Source organism: Budorcas taxicolor, chromosome 5 (assembly GCF_023091745.1).
Source record: "Budorcas taxicolor isolate Tak-1 chromosome 5, Takin1.1, whole genome shotgun sequence".
NCBI lineage: Eukaryota > Metazoa > Chordata > Mammalia > Artiodactyla > Bovidae > Budorcas > Budorcas taxicolor.
In genome coordinates this window covers 113,595,380-113,615,049 of record NC_068914.1, presented here as the reverse complement: position 1 = coordinate 113,615,049, position 19,670 = coordinate 113,595,380, and the positions used below count along the sequence as shown (strand labels likewise).

The window sequence follows — 19,670 nt, the reverse complement described above, 5'->3', positions numbered from 1 at the left end:
TTGCTTCCTGAGAAATCTGTATGCAGGTCAAGAAGCAACAGTTAGAACTGGACATAGAACAACAGATTGGTTCCAAATAGGGAAAAAAATACATCAAGGCTGTATAATGTCACCCTGCTTACTTAACTTATATGCAGAGTACATCATGAGAAACACTGCACTGGAAGAAGCACAAGCTGAAATTAAGACTGCCGGGAGAAATATCAATAACCTCAGATATCCAGATGACACCACCCTTATGGCAGAAAGTGAAGAACTAAAGAGCTTCTTGATGAAAGTGAAAGAGGAGAGTGAAAAAGTTGGCTTAAAATTCAACATTCAGAAAACTAAGATTATGGCATCTGGTCCCATCACTTCATGGCAAATAGATGGGGAAACAGTGGAAAACAGTGATAGATTTTATTTTGGGGGGTTCCAAAATCACTGCAGATGGTGACTGCAGCCATGAAATTAAAAGACACTTGCTCCTTGGAAGAAAAATTATGACAAACCTAGATAGGTGGGTAACAAGCAGAGACATTGACAACCAAGGTACACCTAGTCAAAGCTATGGTTTTTCCAGTAGTCATGTATGGATGTGAGAGCTGGACTATAAAGAAAGCTGAGCACCAAAGAACTGATGCTTTTAAACTGCGGTGTTGGAGAAGACTCTTGAGAATCCCTCGGATAGCAAGGAGATCCAACCAGTCCATCCTAAAGGCAATCGGTCCTGAATATTCATTGGAAAGACCGATGCTGAAGCTGAAACTCCAATACTTTGGCCATCTGATGTGAGGAACTGACTCATCTGAGAAGATCCTGATGCTGGGAAAGATTGAAGGTGGGAGAAGAGGACGACAGAGGATGAGATGATTGGATGGCATCACCGAATCAACGGACGGGAGTTTGAGGAAACTCCAGGAATTGGTGATGGACAGGGAGGCCTGGCGTGCTGTAGTCCATGGGGTCACAATAAGTTGGGACACAACTGAGTGACTGAACTGAACTGAAATCGAAACAACTTCTCCTGATGCTGCCTGCCTGATAACTAGAGTTGACTGGTTAATTAACTACAGAAAAAGAAGGCAGCAGTGGTAAGAATAATTCTTACTATTTTCTGCTTTGGAATTTATGTGTACTTACATATGACAATCAATCTTCCTAAATGTTTGGTTCAGTCTGTGAAAATATCAGGACTCATTTCATTTTTCAGAACATATACAACAGATGTAAGGAAAATGCTATCTCTAAAAACATCCTGGGTGACAAGAAAAAAGCAGCATGGAGTTTATACCTTATTTAAGCAACCTAACAGAATAGACAATGTATACATGGATAAATAAGAACTGCCCATTGTGCTTCTCTATAGTAGGGAAATCCTACCTACCAGGATGGCTATGAGGAAGGTCACTACTGATTTATACTTAGCAAAGCACCTTACTAACATGTAACTAAAAATCCTGAGTATGGCTACGAGGGCTACCTGTCACATGGGAAGGGAAGTCTAATTATTTTGATTATGTTTAGCACATATAAAGGGGCTTCCAAGGTGGCTCATTTGTAAAGAATTCACCTGCCAAGAAGGAGATGTGGGTTCGATCCCTGGTTCAGGAAGATCCCCTGGAAAAGGAAATGGCAATCCACTTCAGTATTCTTGCCTGGGAAATCCCACTGACAGAGAAGCCTGAAGGCTACAGTCCATGGGATTGCAGAGTCAGACAGGACTTAGTGACTAAACAACAGCAAAGCATATATGCAGTTCCCTATCTTCATCTTTGGTCCTAAAATCCACAGGTTCCAGCTGGAAGTGCTTAAGGCAGGGCAATGAAGGCTCTGCAGTGGCAAATGGGTTCTGAGCCTGGGTCTTTCTTGCTGGAAACATTGAAAATTCAGCAGAAGGGATAGAGACCACATACAACTGGATGCTGAAAGCAACTCGAAGCAGGGAATAAAAAGGAATGCTAAAGAGAAAGACGTAAAAAAAAAAAACATTTTCTACACTAGAGGTGCTGTAGTTTAAAAAACTGTGTCACCAGGCAAATACAGAAGAGTACTTGCTATTTATTACATTAGAACAAAAGCCTCTTGGTCCCTCCGCTTCTAAGTTGGACACCAAAGCTGATAATTTGTCTAGGCAGACTCCTCCAATCCCTCAAATGATGAGCCAAAGAAGCTCCTTGACCACTACTCCCATCTCCCCAACATCCACCCCAAGTCTCCACCCCCAAGTCACTGCATCTGATGCTTTAGCGACGAGCAGCATTAAATTGCCAATTAATTCCTTTTCGTAGTGAAGGACAACGTGAAAAGACACACCTGCATCTGTGTGAAAATCTGAGCTTTCTGGCACTCTTCCAGACTGGGCCCAAACGCAGCCATCACGTGCTCCTCTGTTCCGATCATCTGCACAATTTCCTGGTCACTCTCAACACCCATGGCCTAGGAAGGGAAGAAAAGATAGAAAGAGTGTGGGCTTTGTGTTAACTCACTGACATTTGCTTATGCTAATTTGGCATTGTTTGTGGGTATTACTTCTAAGCAAAAGCTAGCTCTTTTCTCAGAAACGGTGCCATCTGGCATTGGCAGTCACAGCCCAAGCTGCAGAAGAACCTGAAACAGAAATTTTGATGAGGAAGAAGAAAAACAAACATTCTCAAGCACTTTGTGCATGTGTACTATCTCCTACAATTTATAAGTATCCAAGGAAGTGGGGTGGTAGAGTGGAGACCCTGGTCACAATTACAAAGGCAAACTGAAAAAAGAGAAAACAAAACAAAACAAAAGGCAAAGAGCAGTAAATCAGAAAATATGCGTGGCGGGAAATAAACAGAACCCTCAAAGAGTTTTGCCCCAAGACAAAATTTTCTGAGAATTGTCAAATCATGCACCCTTAGGCTCAAAGAATTTTTCCTAGAGGATGTTTTACCTCACTATTCTAGAGATATCAAGCTCTACTTTCTGTAGGTTTTTAATGAGATTTTTATAAAATCAAGAACACCCTTAGGTTTAAAAAAACCCATTTATCTTTAAGTGTTTCAAGGTGGCAGCCAGCAACACAGGTCTTTGTAGATTCCACATGGTCGTCCTAAGGCTCACTCTCACACATCTGCCTGGCATTCTGCCACATCAAGAAATAGAGCATAATCTCACTAAACCTATCCTGGCAGAAAAGTAATCCACTTCTAAGCAGTTAGGGGAAAAGTTACATTTGTATTCAAATTCTTCCTTTACCTATGCAGAGAAAGAGAACCAGGGGTACTCGTCTATTAAACTTTGACGGTCTAGTTCTTAGCTCTTCTCCACACACAAGACAGGGAAAATCAAATTCTGAGTCTGATGCAGAACACGGAGAGCATCACGCTGGGCACAATGGAAGGGACATCTCTTCAAAGTTGACAGAGAATGTCAACAGGCCTGACGACCGCTACTGCACATCACCTCCTCCACCTGACTTTCTTCATTTCTGTCATGACAGGGCAAACCAGGTCCCTTCCAGCTCCACATTCCACCACTCTGCATTTGAATTTTAATAGTCTGTATCATACAAATTCAATTTGGATATCTCAGGATCAGATGTAAGCTTACTGAAAGTTTCAAAGCTTGCTAGGACAGTTGCTGTCGTTCAGTTGCTCAGTGGTGTCCGACTCTTTGCGACCCCATGGACTGCAGCACACCAAGCTCCCCTGTCCTTCACCATCTACCAGAGTTTGCTCAAACTCATGTCCTTTCAGTCGTGATGCCATCCAACCATCTCATCCTCTGTTGTCCCCTTCTCCTCCAGCCTTCAGTCTTTCCCAGCATCAGGGTCTTTTCCAATGAGTCAGCTCTTTGTATCAGGTGGCCAAAGTATTGAAGCTTCAGCTTCAGCATCAGTCCTTCCTTTAGGATTGACTGGTTTGATCTCCTTGCAGTCCAACAGACTCAAGTGTCTTCTCTAGCACCACAATTTGAAAGCATCAGTTCTTTGGTGCTCAGCCTTCTTTATAGTCCAACTCTCACATCCATACATGACTACTGGAAAAATCATAGCTTGGACCATATGGACCTTTGTCAGCAAAGTAATGTCTCTGCTTTTTAATATGCTGTCTAGGTTTGTCATAGTTTTTCTTCCAAGGAGCAAATGTCTTTTAATTTTGTGGCTGCAGTCACCATCCACAGTGATTATGGAGCCCAAGAAAAGAAAATCTGTCACTGTTTCCACTTCTTCCCCATCTATTTGCCATGAAGTGATGGGACCGGATGCCGTGATCTTAGTTTTTTGAATGTTGAGTTTTAAGCCAACTTTTTCACTCTCTTCTTTCACCCTCATCAAGATGCACCTCTGCTTGGGTACGGGCTAAACTTAATGACTCACTTCTACAGATAAAAGGTAAGAAACCACCGTATGATTCTGGAGCCTGGGTCACAAAGGTACTGCAGCTTCTTGCTGGCTCCTCTGGGGACCAGTGGCCATGTCATGGAGACACTCCAGCTCCCATGGAAGGGCCAGCAGTGAGGAGCCAGGTCTCTTACCCTGATAGTCAGCCACCTCCAGCTCCAATCCAGTTTTCAGATGACTGAAGCCTTAGCTGACACCTCGCCTCATGAAAGACCCTGAGCCAGGACTAAGTCTAGCAAGGCCCAAAGCCCTGACCAACAGAGACTCTGCTGCGATTGTTACTCAGCACAGATAACTAATGAACCAACTTTGGGGGTTAAATCCACTAAACTTAATATTTTAAGCGTACAGCTTATTTTGAAAAATTTTTTTGTTTCATGAACAAAATGAAGAAGTTTTGAGGATACAAACCTTTTTTTTATATGCTAATTTTCACATCAGTTTTCATGTCTTTTTTATCTCTGATACAATGCATTTATTCAAATGGACACTAGACAGCAACTCTAAACACTGCACAAATTCATTAAAACACAGTCTTCCTGGGACTTCCCTAGTGGTCCAGTGGTTAAGAATCCACCTTTCAATGCAGGGGACAAGGGTTTGATCCCTGGTCAGGGAACGAAGATCCCACGTGCAATGGAGCTACTAAGGCTACGTGAACTAGAGAAGCCTGTGTGGCTCCATGAAGACCCAGTACAGTCAAAAAAAGAAAACACACACACATTTAGTCTTTCGTGGATTAAAGAAGAGCAATTCTAAAAAATTATCAGCTCTAATTTAAAAAAAGAACATCCTAGATTATCCTTTATCCAAACACAGAGTTGCATCTACTCTGGTGGTGATGGCATATATCTGGTACCATCTACCCTTTGTGGTCTGCCAAGGAGCCACTCAGAAATAACAGATGACAGTTCTTCTGTATGAAAAACCAGTTAGAATATGTTAATTTTTACCTGTTAATCCCTCAAAATAATGGGTTTCATGAAACCAACATATTTTTACAAAAACAACACTAAGGCAATAAATAGTTTGCAGTCATCTTTCTCTAAAATCTTGAATGTAAAACTTTGTACCTTAGGAGTCTCACTTCTCAGAGAAAGCCCAAACACTGAAGAAAACCAAACAAACAAACAAAAAACAACCCCACACTAAAGTAGATGAGATCTGTGTAGAAAAAGTACCAAACCAAGGAGGCAAAACAATACAGCAGGAAAAGGCTTCGCTGAAACAAACAGAATCCTAGCGCTGAAACAGCAGACACATTCTGGGCCAGCCCCCTTTCGTTCGGCAAGACAACACCTAAACCACGTGAAGGTCACCGTTCGTCACCTTCATACTTTTTAGCTCAGTAATCTCCAAGCCAAAAAGAGAGTGTTCTTGATTGTCTCTTTTGGTGTTTAATAATAGTGAAAGAGTCTTCCCTTGAAGCTGCCACTTCAAGTTGCCCTGATGCTGATCTAAGGAGCAAGTCTATAATTGCACAAAACTCTCGAGCAGCCTAACATGAATCTAAACAGACTGCTTAGGCCTTCCAAATATTTTTAAGCTATGAAACAAAGATATGTCACACAGTAAATGACACCATATATGCAGAAAGAATCTGTGGCAGAGCTTAGCTCTAAAAGCCCTAAACTCTTCCTATATCAGATCACTGAAACACACAGTGATAACTCAGTCAGGTCATCATCAATAGTGCTCCAGCTCCAAAGATGGAAGTGACTTTATGACTATTTAGCCTTCGGAAGTCACAGCTACAAATAAATGACATATTGCTATGGAAACGACAGCAAAATGCCCAACCATTTTGCTCTACAGACATAATTTAGACATCTGAAAACCAGCTTTATCTGGAACTCTGTACTCCAGATATCTGAAATCATTTCACCTAACGAATAAGTCAAAAGTGAAGTCTATTCAATAATCTCATGAAAAAATAGCAGAGATAATACGTTTCCACAGAAGGTCACCCAGTCTGGCTATCAGCAATAACAACAAAAATAAGGGGACATGCTCTTTAAAAAGTGGCAGGAAGTCTTCTCCTTGGATATCCACTCAGTGTTTTTTAGAGACAGAAAGAAGAATACTAATGAGCAGAAGAGAATGATACGCAAGCTAATGGTGATATGTTGCAACATATCATGTGAAGAAGGGAAAACGGTAAGTTCTTAAAATATCTAACATTCAGAAACCAGAGATTTTTCTTTAGACAGAAGTCAACCTATCATTACCAGAAGCAGTCCACACAGATAACAAAAGAACTGCATTCGCTCACTTGAACTCTGTAATTTTTTTCTCTTTAAAGACCAAAAATTTCAAAATTATGCAATGCCCAGCCCCCTTGATATCTGTCCTTTTTTTCCATAAAAATCTTCAGGCTGCAGATGCCGTCACAGCACAATTGCTGAATACTGAGGCGTACAAAAAATAAAAGTGGGGAAGATTCATGGGCAGCAGAACCTTTGTTGTAATTCAAGTCCATAAATAAGGCTGATCTAGGTCTTAAAAGCTTTATCCATCATATTCAGACTCAGCATGGAGTCTGGAAACCCTGCTGCTTCTGTCACTTTCAGCCAATTGTTGGCTACAATCAACAACCATCAAGTTCTAATGACTGTCAAGGTCTATGTTAGGGCCACACAACACAAAAAGAGAAATGATGTGACTTTTCTGGTAGCCTACTTTATTTTCCTGGGCTTCTGACATTAAATGTATAAAGAGGACTCACTAAAAAGAAACCACTGTCTTTCTACGCAGTCTACTTTGCAAAAAATATATTATCTCATTTGCTCTTTAAAGAACCCCACCTTAAGGTAAAAGGCTCACTTTAGATGAGTTATCCAAGACTCAGGAAGACTGGGAAATCTATCCAAGGCCACAGAGACTAGTAAGTGAAGAGACTGGAAATCAACCTGGATCTGCGTGATTGTAAGACATCCAATATTCATTCTGTGCTGCCTCCCAAATGGGAAGGTCTTAACAGTGGTTAATAAGCAAGTTCATTAAAACAACTCTATAGTGAGAGACCTAAAAAAAAGTGACTATGTGTGACCAATGTATTCATTTGACGTAAAAATTTTCAAATATTTATTTTAGTTAGTATACACTGCTGATGAAAATGTAATGAATACATTTAGGGGAAAAATTAAACGTGTACAAGTTTTTAAATATATATATAATCCCACTCCCAGGAATTAAGTCTCACAAAACAATCAGCAACACATACAAACATGTATGTATAAGGACGCCCAGTGCTGTGCATCAGTGAAAATTTAGGGAAAAAAGATACCTACATGTCCCACTATAGGAATTTGCTTAAGTAGATTATATTATATACAATATGGATTCTATACAATACCTAGTAAAAATAATGATATGGATTTTATTTATAGATGAGGAAAGTTCTTCAAAATTCATTGCTAGGTGAAAAAAGTAAAACAAAATCAATGTGTATATTTCAAAAGCAAAGGAAAAAAGGTCTTAAAAAACTTTATCCAATGTTGTTACACTTTTTAGTGACTTTCTCAATTCAATGTAAGGACTATTTTACAATCAGAAAGGGAAAAGCTGGAAATCTCAACTACTGGCTGCATAAAAATGCACATTATTAACTTATAGCCCCATTCTAGAAAGGTTAAGTCAGCTATGAATATATGTATACATTTACAACATAATATTAAGTTTGACAGAAAAAAACTGTCTTACCAAACTTTTGTCACCTACCCAAGTAAAGTATTTAAAAGTTTTCTGGTTTTAATGCATCCATGTGTCTAATGATCCATTTTCCACATGAGTGACACAGTATCTGTGTTATAATTAATTTATAATTTCTGGTCTAGGGAAAGCAGTCCTACACATCTTTATAAGCTCTGAAATTGTCCATAAAAGTCCTTCTGATGCATGGTAACATACTGCCCTCTGCTGGAGATGTAATTTCACATAGGTAAAATTTATCCACTAAACCTCACTCTGTACACAAGATACTGCACTGGGCAATGTGGGATTCCCTTCAAGAAAAGACAGAATTACTTTGTCTTTTACAAAAATTATAATTACAAATAACATAAACTTCAAAGAAAGGTAATAAGAAGTAAATTTTAAAATTCTCAGTGGACATGAGTTTGAGCAAGCTCCAGGAGATGGTGACGGACAGGGAAGCCTGCTGTGCTGCAGTCCATGGGGTTGCAGAGAGTTGGATACAACTGAGAGACTGAACAGTAAATACCACTAAAACATTATTTCTACAGGAAAATGTCTTTTGGGTTCTAAGTCAACAATTCACAGAGAAGATTTTAAAAATCAGATTTAGCTTAAAGATTCGTTATCTATGAAAAAATTCACAGGAATCCCACAGTCCATAAAAAAAGAACAAAAGACTCAGATTATCCTCTTTGACCTAGAAAATTACACTTCTAGAAACTTAGCCTACAGATATCCTTGCCCTGTATAAAATATTACAGCAGCTTTGAAATAGCAAGAGCTGTGTGTCCATTGATAAGACAATGGTTAAATAAATTATGGTATACCTATAAATGGAACCATTAAAAAAAAACACTAGCTGTATATGAATTAATAAAACTCTATCTTCAAGATGTAAGTTACCAAAAAAAAAAAAGCGAAGTGCAAAATAGGGTGCAGTGTATGTAAGTGAAAGTGAAAGAAAGTGAAATTGCTCACTCGTGTCCAACTCTCTGCAGCCCCGTGGGACTGTAGCCTACCAGGCTCCTCTGTCCATTGGATTTTCCAGGCAACAGTACTGGAATGGGCTGCCATTTCCTTCTCCAATGTAAGTAAAAACAAAAAAAGAAACCTACAACATACTCAGGTGCTATACATGCATAGACTAGCTCTACAGGGATGCACCAGAAACCAGTGTTCCTGGGTAGGACAACTGTGTTTTTAGGTACAGGTGGGTGAGAGGTCTACTCATTACTATACATCCTTTTGTATCTTTGGAATTCCTTATCGTGTTTCCGTTTTAAACAATAGATCACTACTTTTAAAAATACCCGAACCCCAGCCTCACTAGCTTTCAATTTATATTACATGCCTGATAATTTCTCTATGTCACAGATCTTTACATTCCTACAACTCCTTGTGCTCAATTTTCTACCTATATATGAAAATAAACCATAAAAACTTTAACTTTCAGAAGATATCTGCAGGCTCAATTTTCCTAACCTATATATAAAAATAAAAGTATAAAAGAATTCTTTATAATTTTCAAATGATACTTGCAGACTCACCTTAAATATGATGACAATGGGTATATCTTCTGACAAAGTATTATGTCTCAAATAAAACCGTCCTTGTTTCACAGCCATATTGGTTCTGCTTTTTTTCTCATGAGTAGAGCTGTAAGAAAACACAGTTGGTTAAACTATATCCCCACCTAGTTTCGAGCTAGTAACATGCAAGAGCAATAACTACTAATCAATAAGGTTCCAGTGATCAGCAACGATCAGTAAGGTCCTTCCAAACATGTACCTTTTAAAGACACACAACTCCTCTCCAGCCTCCTCTGCCACTTCCATGAACATTTTAGAACACTAGAATTGTTTCTTTAGCTGTGAGATTATGACAGAAGTTCTGTGGGTGAATAAGCAACAATCACCAATTCATTTTTAACCTACTTCACTTTGATTCCACGTGAACTGCTTTGTTCAAATATGGGATATATTTCTGATCAATTTTATACATTTGAAAAGAAAAACTTTAAAATGAGCCTACACCACAATGGAAAAACCACAAGGAAATGAATGAATACTATGAATTTTAAAATTAATAATCCAATAAAACATACTATAGTTTCGGTATACGGTGAAGCCAAAAGAAACTAAGGAATCTCCTATTGATATCTCAGCTGAAACTCTCCTGATGGATTTAAAAACATTTCCCAGCTTTAATCCACCACAATAACAACACATACTGATCACCTATTACATACTGTGCACTGTTATTCACTCTATGAACATTAGCTCTAATCTCCTACACACTAACACTTATTTTGCAGTGTTGTCCCTAAATCATGTATGAAAGAAACCAAGGCTTAGAGAAGTTAAATATTGTAATTTCGCCCCCAAGTGCCTCACGGCTAGTAAACAACTGTGGGATTCAAATCCTGATTGCCCTGGCTTCAAAAGCTGCGTACAACAGGAAGATGTGGGTTGCAGAATTATTACATCTTGATCCAAATGCTGGCTTCCTCTGATGGTCAATGTCACCCTGTGAGCAAGGCCTGTTACTCACCTGAAAATAACAGCACTTATCTTGGAGGGCAGAGGTGACGAATATGTATAACGCACCTAATGCACTCTCTGGCTCCTACTAACTGCTCAACAAATGGGCACTATTATTAGTGTCTCCTCACCAGACAGAAAAATTCAGAGACTCTAAGCTGAGCTGTTCATTATAAGTCATCAGAAGAGAAACTCTCTTTCATACTGACATCTTACCCATGCCACATAACTTTTATTCCCAGAACTTTTAACTTTTTTAAAAAGTTCCTTTAACGCTGTGTTAGTCACTCAGTGTCCAACTCTTTGTGACCCCATGGACTGCAGCCAAGTTCAACTTGGATAAAATAACTAACGGCCTTTCGAACAATGTCTTGCACCTTTCATTACTGAAAATTTCAATCAGTCCTCTATGACACAGGCTTCCACAATCAAGTGAACGCTAGATAGTTTCAATGCCACACTCCCTGCGACAGCAGAGAAACAACGGGCTACCTCTGTATTTAGGGATCGCCATCTGACACCAATGCGATGACCAGTATTGTGTAAGAACAACTCTGCCATCCATACCTGGTAACTGAAGCACCCACAGCCCCTTTTCTGTCGGCCTCCACAATGATCCTGTTCTTAGACAGTTGCTCTTGGATAAGAATAACTTTTTCTACTCCTTTAACGATGAAGTAGCCCCCTGCCAGAGGGAAACAAGAAAAACATCACCAGCCATTCTTCCAACAGCATGACTGAGCAATGGCAGCGAGCTCCTAGTCTTTCTACTGGGTTGGCCAAAAGGTTAATTTGTATTTTTCTATAACATCTTAGAGGAAAATCCAAACGAACTTATCAGCTGACTCAATACCATCGCCTTATGGCGCTGAGAGATAGTAGTCCAGTCGTGTCTGACTCTTTGCGACCCCATGGACTATAGCCTGTCAGGCTCCTCTGTCCATGGAATTCTCCAGACAAGAATACTGGAGTAGGCTGCCATTTCCTTAATTTAAAGGGGTTTGTCAATATTGTTTTACAAATTGTTAACAGTCTCAGAACATGATTTAAACAAATGAGCCACAGGATAAATTTCTGGAGGACAGGAATGCATCTTAGTGGTCGATGGATCATCAGGACCTGACATATGAGAAGTGAGTGAAAAAAAAAAGGCCAAATAAATTAGTCTTCAGATTTCATAAGCACAGAAATAACTGACAATCTTCAATATAAATTAAAATTCGCTCCAAGTTTTCTAACAAATCATTGACACTGGCAGATTAAGATCAGGCTTCCAAAATATAGTCTATACTTGACAAAACTCACAAAACATTATGTTATGCTTTTTTGCACACAATTCAGAATGGGATAACGTGAGACTGTTTTACCTTCAGAATATAAGCAAAAACAAGGCAATATATTTGATTTATGGAACATCTTATTATTGCTCTAGTAAAGCCACATTCTGTGTTATCCTCTTTCTAAAACCTTCTGGGATTCTATATCAGTTGCTCAGTCGTGTCCGACTTTTTGTGACCCCATGGTCTATACAGTTCATGGAATTCTCCAGGCCAGAATATTGGAGTGGGTAGCCTTTCCCTTCCCAACCCAGGGATCAAACCCAGGTCTCCCACACTGCAGGCGGATTCTTTACCAGCTGAGCCACAAAGGAAGCCTAAGAATACTGGAGTGGGTGGCCTATCCCCTCTCCAGTGAATCTTCCCAAGCCAGGAATTGAACCAGGGTCTCCTGCATTGCAGACAGATTCTTTACCAACTGAGCTATCAGGGATGCAATATATGCAACTATAAAGGAACTAGATTAACCATTAACTAAATCAAAGTGAAACATGAACTAAGGAATTAAAAGAACATTCTGTAAACTGCTGAGCATGAAGCTTAAAAAAAACTGCCTAGAAATAAGTACAAAAATATAACTTTAAAAAATTTAAACAGAAGACTCATTTTTTGCCCAGATATGGCATTCAAAACAGCCAGAAGTGAGCTACTTGTGTCTTTTCAGATGAGATAGACAAAGAACTTCATGAGATTATTTTTGAATTTTTAAGCATACCAAAAAACACCATCAAGCAAAGAGACAGCCTGATAAACCACAGCAATAAACCAGAAGGTCCTGGGTGTTCACTGGAAGGACTGATGTTGAAGCTGAAACTCCAGTATATTGGCCACCTGATGCGAAGAGCTGACTCATTTGAAAAGATCCTGATGCTGGGAAAGATTGAGGGCAGGAGGAGAAGGGGACGACAGAGGATGAGACGGTTGGATGGCATCACTGACTCAATGGACATGGGTTTGGGTGAATTCCAGGAGTTGGTAATGGGACAGGGAGGCCTGGCGTACTGCGGTTCATGGGGTCGCAAAGAGTCGGACATGACTGAGCGACTGAACTGAACTGAACTGAGGTATTAGAGTTTTAAGCCTGAAATAAAAGAGGAAACAACATATCTTTAAAAATACAGACTAACAGAATAAAGTTGGAACCAAACTGTTGTTATGTTTTGCAAACAAAATTTTATCCTAATTCACTAAAAGAAGAAAGGCTGATCTTGTTTCTGAGAAAAAATGGTAAATCAACAGCAAAAGTAAAACAAAAGTAAAAAAAAAAAAAAAAGGAAGGAAATGGAGGGGAAATCTAAGAAATCACACCTACCTGGATCTAAAGGACATTCATTCAGTTTAGCAAATTCTGCTGGTGTTTTTCCTGTAAGAACACAGTTTGAACTACGCAGCATTATGGGCATTCTGTTTAAAATAAAACAAAAAGAAAATATCATATTCAGATGGTCACTGGCAAAAAGGCTGAACAGAACACAAGCTGGCCAGTGCACACACCACTGAGGGATCTGCATTCCTGTCAGACATTTGAGGAAAGGCAGAGGGATGGTATTGCGGGAGAGAGCTGAGCGAAATGAAGTTATGTCCTCAGGCACACTGTTTTTCTGGTACAGATATCAAAAACCCAAATCCATGGTTCCCTCCAACTTTGCAGACAAGCCTGAGTGACAGTCAACAAATGGCAGCAAGTCTTCATTCGTGGAAAACAAAGTGGCTCGCCTTAGTCACGTAGAAACAGCACTATGAATCAAAGTGTAAGGAACCAGAGACTCTCAGAACTAACCAGGCGGTTCTGAAAAAGAACTAAGATTTAACTGGACACAAGTATGGTCCATTTATAAGAGAATTTCTTCTAACACTGATAAACAGTTGTGCTAAAACAAAGATTAATATTTTTTTAATATCCCGATTTCCTTTTCTAAGTGAAGAATGAGGAGAATGTAGCCAAGTGAGCAATGTCTTAAGTATCTTCTATTTACCTGATAGAGGTACCAGCACAGCCCACGACACTAACAGGTAGCTGGTGCATATCTGATGAACAAATGGATGTTTATTGAGCTCTTGGCTTAATAATAAACAAATGCATGTTTATTAAGTTATTTTGAGGCAAGGGGCAACACTTGAGTGGCAATTATTTGCGTTGTGTTTAAAGTCCAACATCATTATTAAACATACAATATTGTGGATCCGGTCCATTTCTACAGGAGAGTCGATACACTTCCCTAATTAGGAAAAGCAGGCAGCAAAAATGCCAGCTGGTGCTATCATTTCCAAACTTGTCCTGGGCAAATAACTTCTTCCCTAAATACTGCTATGAACATTCATTCTTCCAAGAAAACTCAAAATATGTAAAAATCCATCAAGAAGACTGGCCCAGGAGAGTTGAATGAAATGCTATCTTACCTAGTGCTTCCCTAACAGCCTGGAGTTATAGGAGGAAATGGAAGCAGTTTCCTTAACCTCACAATTGAAACACAACAACGTGATGAACGCTACTCCAAGTGTTTTACATATACTGACTCATTGGACCCATAAAGCAACCCGGTGAAGGAGGCTCCATTCCCCCACATTTCAGATGAGAGAATGGGGTAAGGAGAGTGTCGGCACTGCTCAGGGGTCACCTCACAGGGCATGACGCAGGCAGCATCAGGCCTCACCTGCCAATGGGTAAGGCATTACGGATGATCCTCTGGCTGCCTCGGGTGTACTCGATATCCACTGTGATGGGAGCAGAGTACGTCATGTCCCGCAATCGGCACTGGAAGAGAATCACACAATCACTGCTCCTCCTCTGGGGAAAGAATGGGTCCCAACAGCCTCGAAGAGCCAATCTCAAGCAGTAATAAGGTCCATGCTGGACTCTGACCTCTCCATGGTACCCAGCTGCCCGCGTGCTTCCCTAAGGGAACTGGGAGTTATGACCTTACCTTCTCCATGAGGGGACAATGCCAATCATGGATCTAGACATTGCCACAGCATCCCTGCCCCTGACAGCCCAGAAATGGGACAATAAATCTTGGACTGAGTCTCTTCTCCCTGACCTGATGTTATCACCAGTCTCCTTCCACATCTCTGAAGCCGTTAGATCCTTCTTTGCAAACTGGGACCTTGGAAAGTCATCAGTGGCTTAGTCAAAACAGTTAACAACCAGTTCAGTGACTGAATACACACACATAATTGAAGTATGTACACACACAAACTAAAAAAATTAAACTATCTCCTTGTCTTCTTCAAATAAACTAAACTATATCATAAAATTCGTTTGCAAGTGGCATGTCAGAGCATGAATCACTCAAACTCATCATTCTAACAATTTCTGAATAACTTGCAGAACTTTTGGAATGGTTGGTGTGAGCTTTACTTTTACATGGCCATGACCCACTAAGTGATGCCCTCACATGGGCCATGATTGGACACAGGAAACCCACCAGAATCTTCCGAAGACTTCTGTATTATATTGAAGGTCATCAGATGGCTTGTGGTCTCAAAAAGAGAATTCCTCTGAACCTCAGTCATATAATTCATGATGCTGAATTCTCTCTTGGGCTTTTACTAAACCAAAGACAGATATAAACTTTTTTCTAGCCTAATTGTGCCTAGGGTTTTAAAATAGTCACTTCAGTTGTGTCCAATACTTTGTGACCCCATGGACTGTAGCCCGCCAGGTTCTTCTATCCATGAAATTCTCCATGCAAGAACACGGGAGTGGGTTGTGTCCACTCCAGTTAAGTGCCATTTCCTTCTCCAGGGGATCCTCCTAACCCAGGGACGGAAACCCAGGTCTCCCACATTGCAGGCAGATTCTCCATTGTCTGAGCTACCAGTAAAGCCCTATTATTGACCAGTAAGCATTGCTTACACCATTCATTTAATTAGATCAAGCCTTCTTCAGGCCTGACAGAAAGTAGGCTGGCATGATGGTTAGTGTGGACTCTGGCCTGTGTTCAAATCCTGTCTCTACCAAATAAGTTTTAAAGAAACTTTCTGTATCTCAGTCATGTGAGTAACTTTAATTCCTAAAAGTATGAATATGTATTTTAGAATGGTGCTGGTATAGAGTACTATATAAGTATTATCTTGTTTTCTTTTTTTAGTAAAACTAAAGTAATACCCATGATAGGCAGATATTCATGGTCTTAACAATCCCTTCCAATGGGAACGAAACTGGACAGGGCCACAAAACTACCTGAGGGATCCCCTGTCCCCCTCGGGCGCTCTCTGCTATAAACAGGAATAGAGCTGTATGGCAGAGCCTGCAATATCTGCACCCCGAGCCTCACTGTGGGTCCCATGACTGCCTGCCCACCCGGCTCTCCCACGCTCCCCATCTCTCCAAGAGTCACAATCCCTCCAAGAAATCTTTGTGTCCTCTTTCTCTAACTGCAGCAACACCCATGAGTTTTCTTCAATGTCAGGAGGAATTACTGTGACAGCTGCAGCCTCAGCCTTCTTGAACTACTTTGAACTCTTTGTCTTCTCCCTTTTCGGAGAATATACTTTTCCCCTATCTTTAAATCATTTTTTAAAGAATATATTTTAAGGGCATTGACTCTTCCAATGGAGCCAAACAAATCCAATTAAATTATAGTTGGTAATTACCTCATGAGGGGACACTGGTCTAGTTACGTTGAAGCTTTCTTCAACATCAGGTAGCCCAACATAGATATTAAGATATCTGAAAGGCAAGTTATTCCAGAATCAATTATACTTCTTCAAAGAACATATAAACAATCAAGCTATTTTCCTTCCAAATACGAGATTACACTTTTGACAAATGCTTATTTTGCAGAGGATGGCAAACTAAAAAATTACAATTGGAGATCCTGAAGTCATAGAACACATGGTTTACAAAAGAGAGGAAATACCATCAAGCTGACTTTAAAAAAAAATACAGTAAATCTCTCTACAAAAATACTGAAATTATAGCTCCCTAAAAATGATACTTATGGAAAAAAGCAAATGCAAGAGTATCTATAGTTTGCTACCATTCTTGTAAGAAAGGCAACATACAAATATTAGTAAATTTTATTCTCACAGAGTGATGAATTAACAATTCTGAAACTACTTTCTATATATCCTAGGACTGAATGAACAATAAGTATAGCTCTGTCTACTGAGACTTCAGTACCCAAATCTTGCTGTCTAAAATACTACTCTCCAAAAGAGGAGACTAAGGATGCTTGGAGAAGTGATTGATTCCAGGCTGGAACAGGGAAATACTACATGAACCACATCTCATGGTAACAGAAAGCAAAGGAGTGCCCAAAACAGGGGCATATTTAAAGGTCAAGTCGATGGAAGCTTCCTGTGGTTGAATCTGGGACTATTTGAGAAATAAAATAATGACAGCACTGGATTATGATGAAAATAATAAAATAACTATCTACGAGTTCATATTGATTTAAATAAAATTACAATAGAATAGGAAAGACTAGAGATCTCCTCAAGAAAATTAGAGATACCAAGGGAACATTTCATACAAAGATGGGCTCAATAAAGGACAGAAATGGTATGGACCTAACAGAAGCAGAAGATATTAAGAAGAGATGGCAAGAATACACAGAAGAACTGTACAAAAAGGATCTTCATGACCCAGATAATCACGATGATGTGATCACTCCCCTAGAGTCAAACATCTGGGAATGCTAAGTCAAGAGGGCCTTAGGAAGTATCAGTGTGAACAAAGCTAGTGGAGGTGATGGAATTCCAGGTGAGCTATTTCAACTCCTAAAAGATGATGCTGTGAAAGTGCTACACTCAGTTCAGTTCAGTTCAATTGCTCAGTCATGTCCAACTCTTTGCGACCCCATGAGTCGCAGCACGTCAGGCCTCCCTGTCCATCACCAACTCCCGGAGTTCACTCAGACTCACGCCCATCGAGTCAGTGATGCCATCCAGCCATCTCATCCTCTGTCGTCCCCTTCTCCACCTGCCCACAATTCCCCCCAGCATCAGAGTCTTTTCCAATGAGTCAACTCTTCGCATGAGGTGGCCAAAGTACTGGAGTTTCAGCTTCAGCATCATTCCTTCCAAAGAAATCCCAGGGCTGATCTCCTTCAGAATGGATTGGTTGGATCTCCTTGCAGTCCAAGGGACTCTCAAGAGTCTTCTCCAACACCACAGTTCAAAAGCATCAATTCTTCGGCACTCAGCCTTCTTCACAGTCCAAATCTCACATTCATTTAAGACCACAGGAAAAACCATAGCCTTGACTAGATGGACCTTAGTCAACAAAGTAATGTCTCTGCTTTTGAATATGCTATCTAGGTTGGTCATAACTTTCCTTCCAAGGAGTAAGCATCTTTTAATTTCATGGCTGCAATCACCATCTGCAGCGATTTTGGAGCCCAAAAAAATAAAGTCTGACACTGTTTCCACTGTTTCCCCACCTATTTCCCATGAAGTGATGGGACCGATGTCATGAACTTTGTTTTCTGAATGTTGAGCTTTAGGCCAACTTTTTCACTCTCCTCTTTCACTTTCATCAAGAGGCTTTTTAGTTCCTCTTCACTTTCTGCCATAAGGGTGGTGTCATCTGCATACCTGAGGTTATTGATATTTCTCCCAGCGATCTTGATTCCAGCTTGTGTTTCTTCCAGTCCAGCGTTTCTCATGATGTACTCTGCATAGAAGTTAAATAAGCAGGGTGACAATATACAGCCTTGACGCACTCCTTTTCCTGTTTGGAACCAGTCTGTTCTTCCATGTCCAGTTCTAACTGGTGCTTCCTGACCTGCATACAGATTTCTCAAGAGGCAGGTCAGGTGGTCTGGTATTCCCATCTCTTTCAGAATTTTCCACAGTTTATTGTGATCCACACAGTCAAAGGCTTTGGCATAGTCAATAAAGCAGAAATAGATGTTTTCCTGGAACTCTCTTGCTTTTTCGATGATCCAGCGGATGTTGACAATTTGATCTCTGGTTCCTCTGCCTTTTCTAAAACCAGGTTGAACATCAGGAAGTTCACGGTTCACGTATTGCTGAAGCCTGGCTTGAAGCATTTTGAGCATTTCTTTACTAGCATGTGAGATGAGTGTAATTGTGTGGTAGTTTGAGCATTCTTTGGCATTGCCTTTCTTTGGGATTGAGATGAAAACTGACCTTTTCCAGTCCTGTGGCCACTGCTGAGTTTTCTAAATGTGCTGGCATATTGAGTGCAGCACTTTCACAGCATCATCTTTCAGGATTTGAAATAGCTCAACTGGAATTCCTCCACTAGCTTTGTTCGTAACATCACCTCCACTAGCTTTGTTCATAGTGATACTTTCTACGGCCCACTTGACTTCACATTCCAGGATGTCTGGCTTTAGGTGAGTGATCACACCATCATGATTATCTGGGTCTTGAAGATCTTTTTTGTACAGTTCTTCTGTGTATTCTTGCCACCTCTTCTTAATATCTTCTGCTTCTGTTAGGTCCAGACCATTTCTGCCCTTTACCGAGGCCATCTTTCCATGAAATGTTCCCTTTGTATCTCTAATTTTCATGAAGAGATCTCTAGTCTTTCCCATTCTGTTGTTTTCCTCTATTTCTTTGCATTGATCACTGAAGAAGGCTTTCTTATCTCTTCTTGCTATTCTTTGGAACTCTGTATTCAGATGCTTCTATCTTTCCTTTTCTCCTTTGCTTTTTCCCTCTCTTCTTTTCACAGCTATTTGTAAGGCCTCCCCAGAAAGCCATTTTGCTTTCCTGCATTTCTTTTCCATGGGGATGGTCTTGATCCCTGTCTCCTGTACAATGTCA

At 40.2% G+C, this 19,670-nt stretch overlaps 1 protein-coding gene across 1 annotated transcript in view; it reads right to left on the bottom strand.

The window, feature by feature from the left end:
- Window positions 1-19,670, bottom strand: part of POLR3B (RNA polymerase III subunit B) — a 115,336-nt gene that overhangs the window by 87,000 nt on the left and 8,666 nt on the right. Inside the window, exons 5-10 of the mRNA XM_052639337.1 lie at window positions 16,527-16,602; window positions 14,585-14,685; window positions 13,243-13,334; window positions 11,161-11,278; window positions 9,601-9,709; window positions 2,296-2,418 (exon numbers count right to left, since the gene is read on the bottom strand). Of these exons, the coding sequence (XP_052495297.1) occupies window positions 2,296-2,418; window positions 9,601-9,709; window positions 11,161-11,278; window positions 13,243-13,334; window positions 14,585-14,685; window positions 16,527-16,602 (619 nt within the window). The remainder of the gene's footprint in view (window positions 1-2,295; window positions 2,419-9,600; window positions 9,710-11,160; window positions 11,279-13,242; window positions 13,335-14,584; window positions 14,686-16,526; window positions 16,603-19,670) is intronic.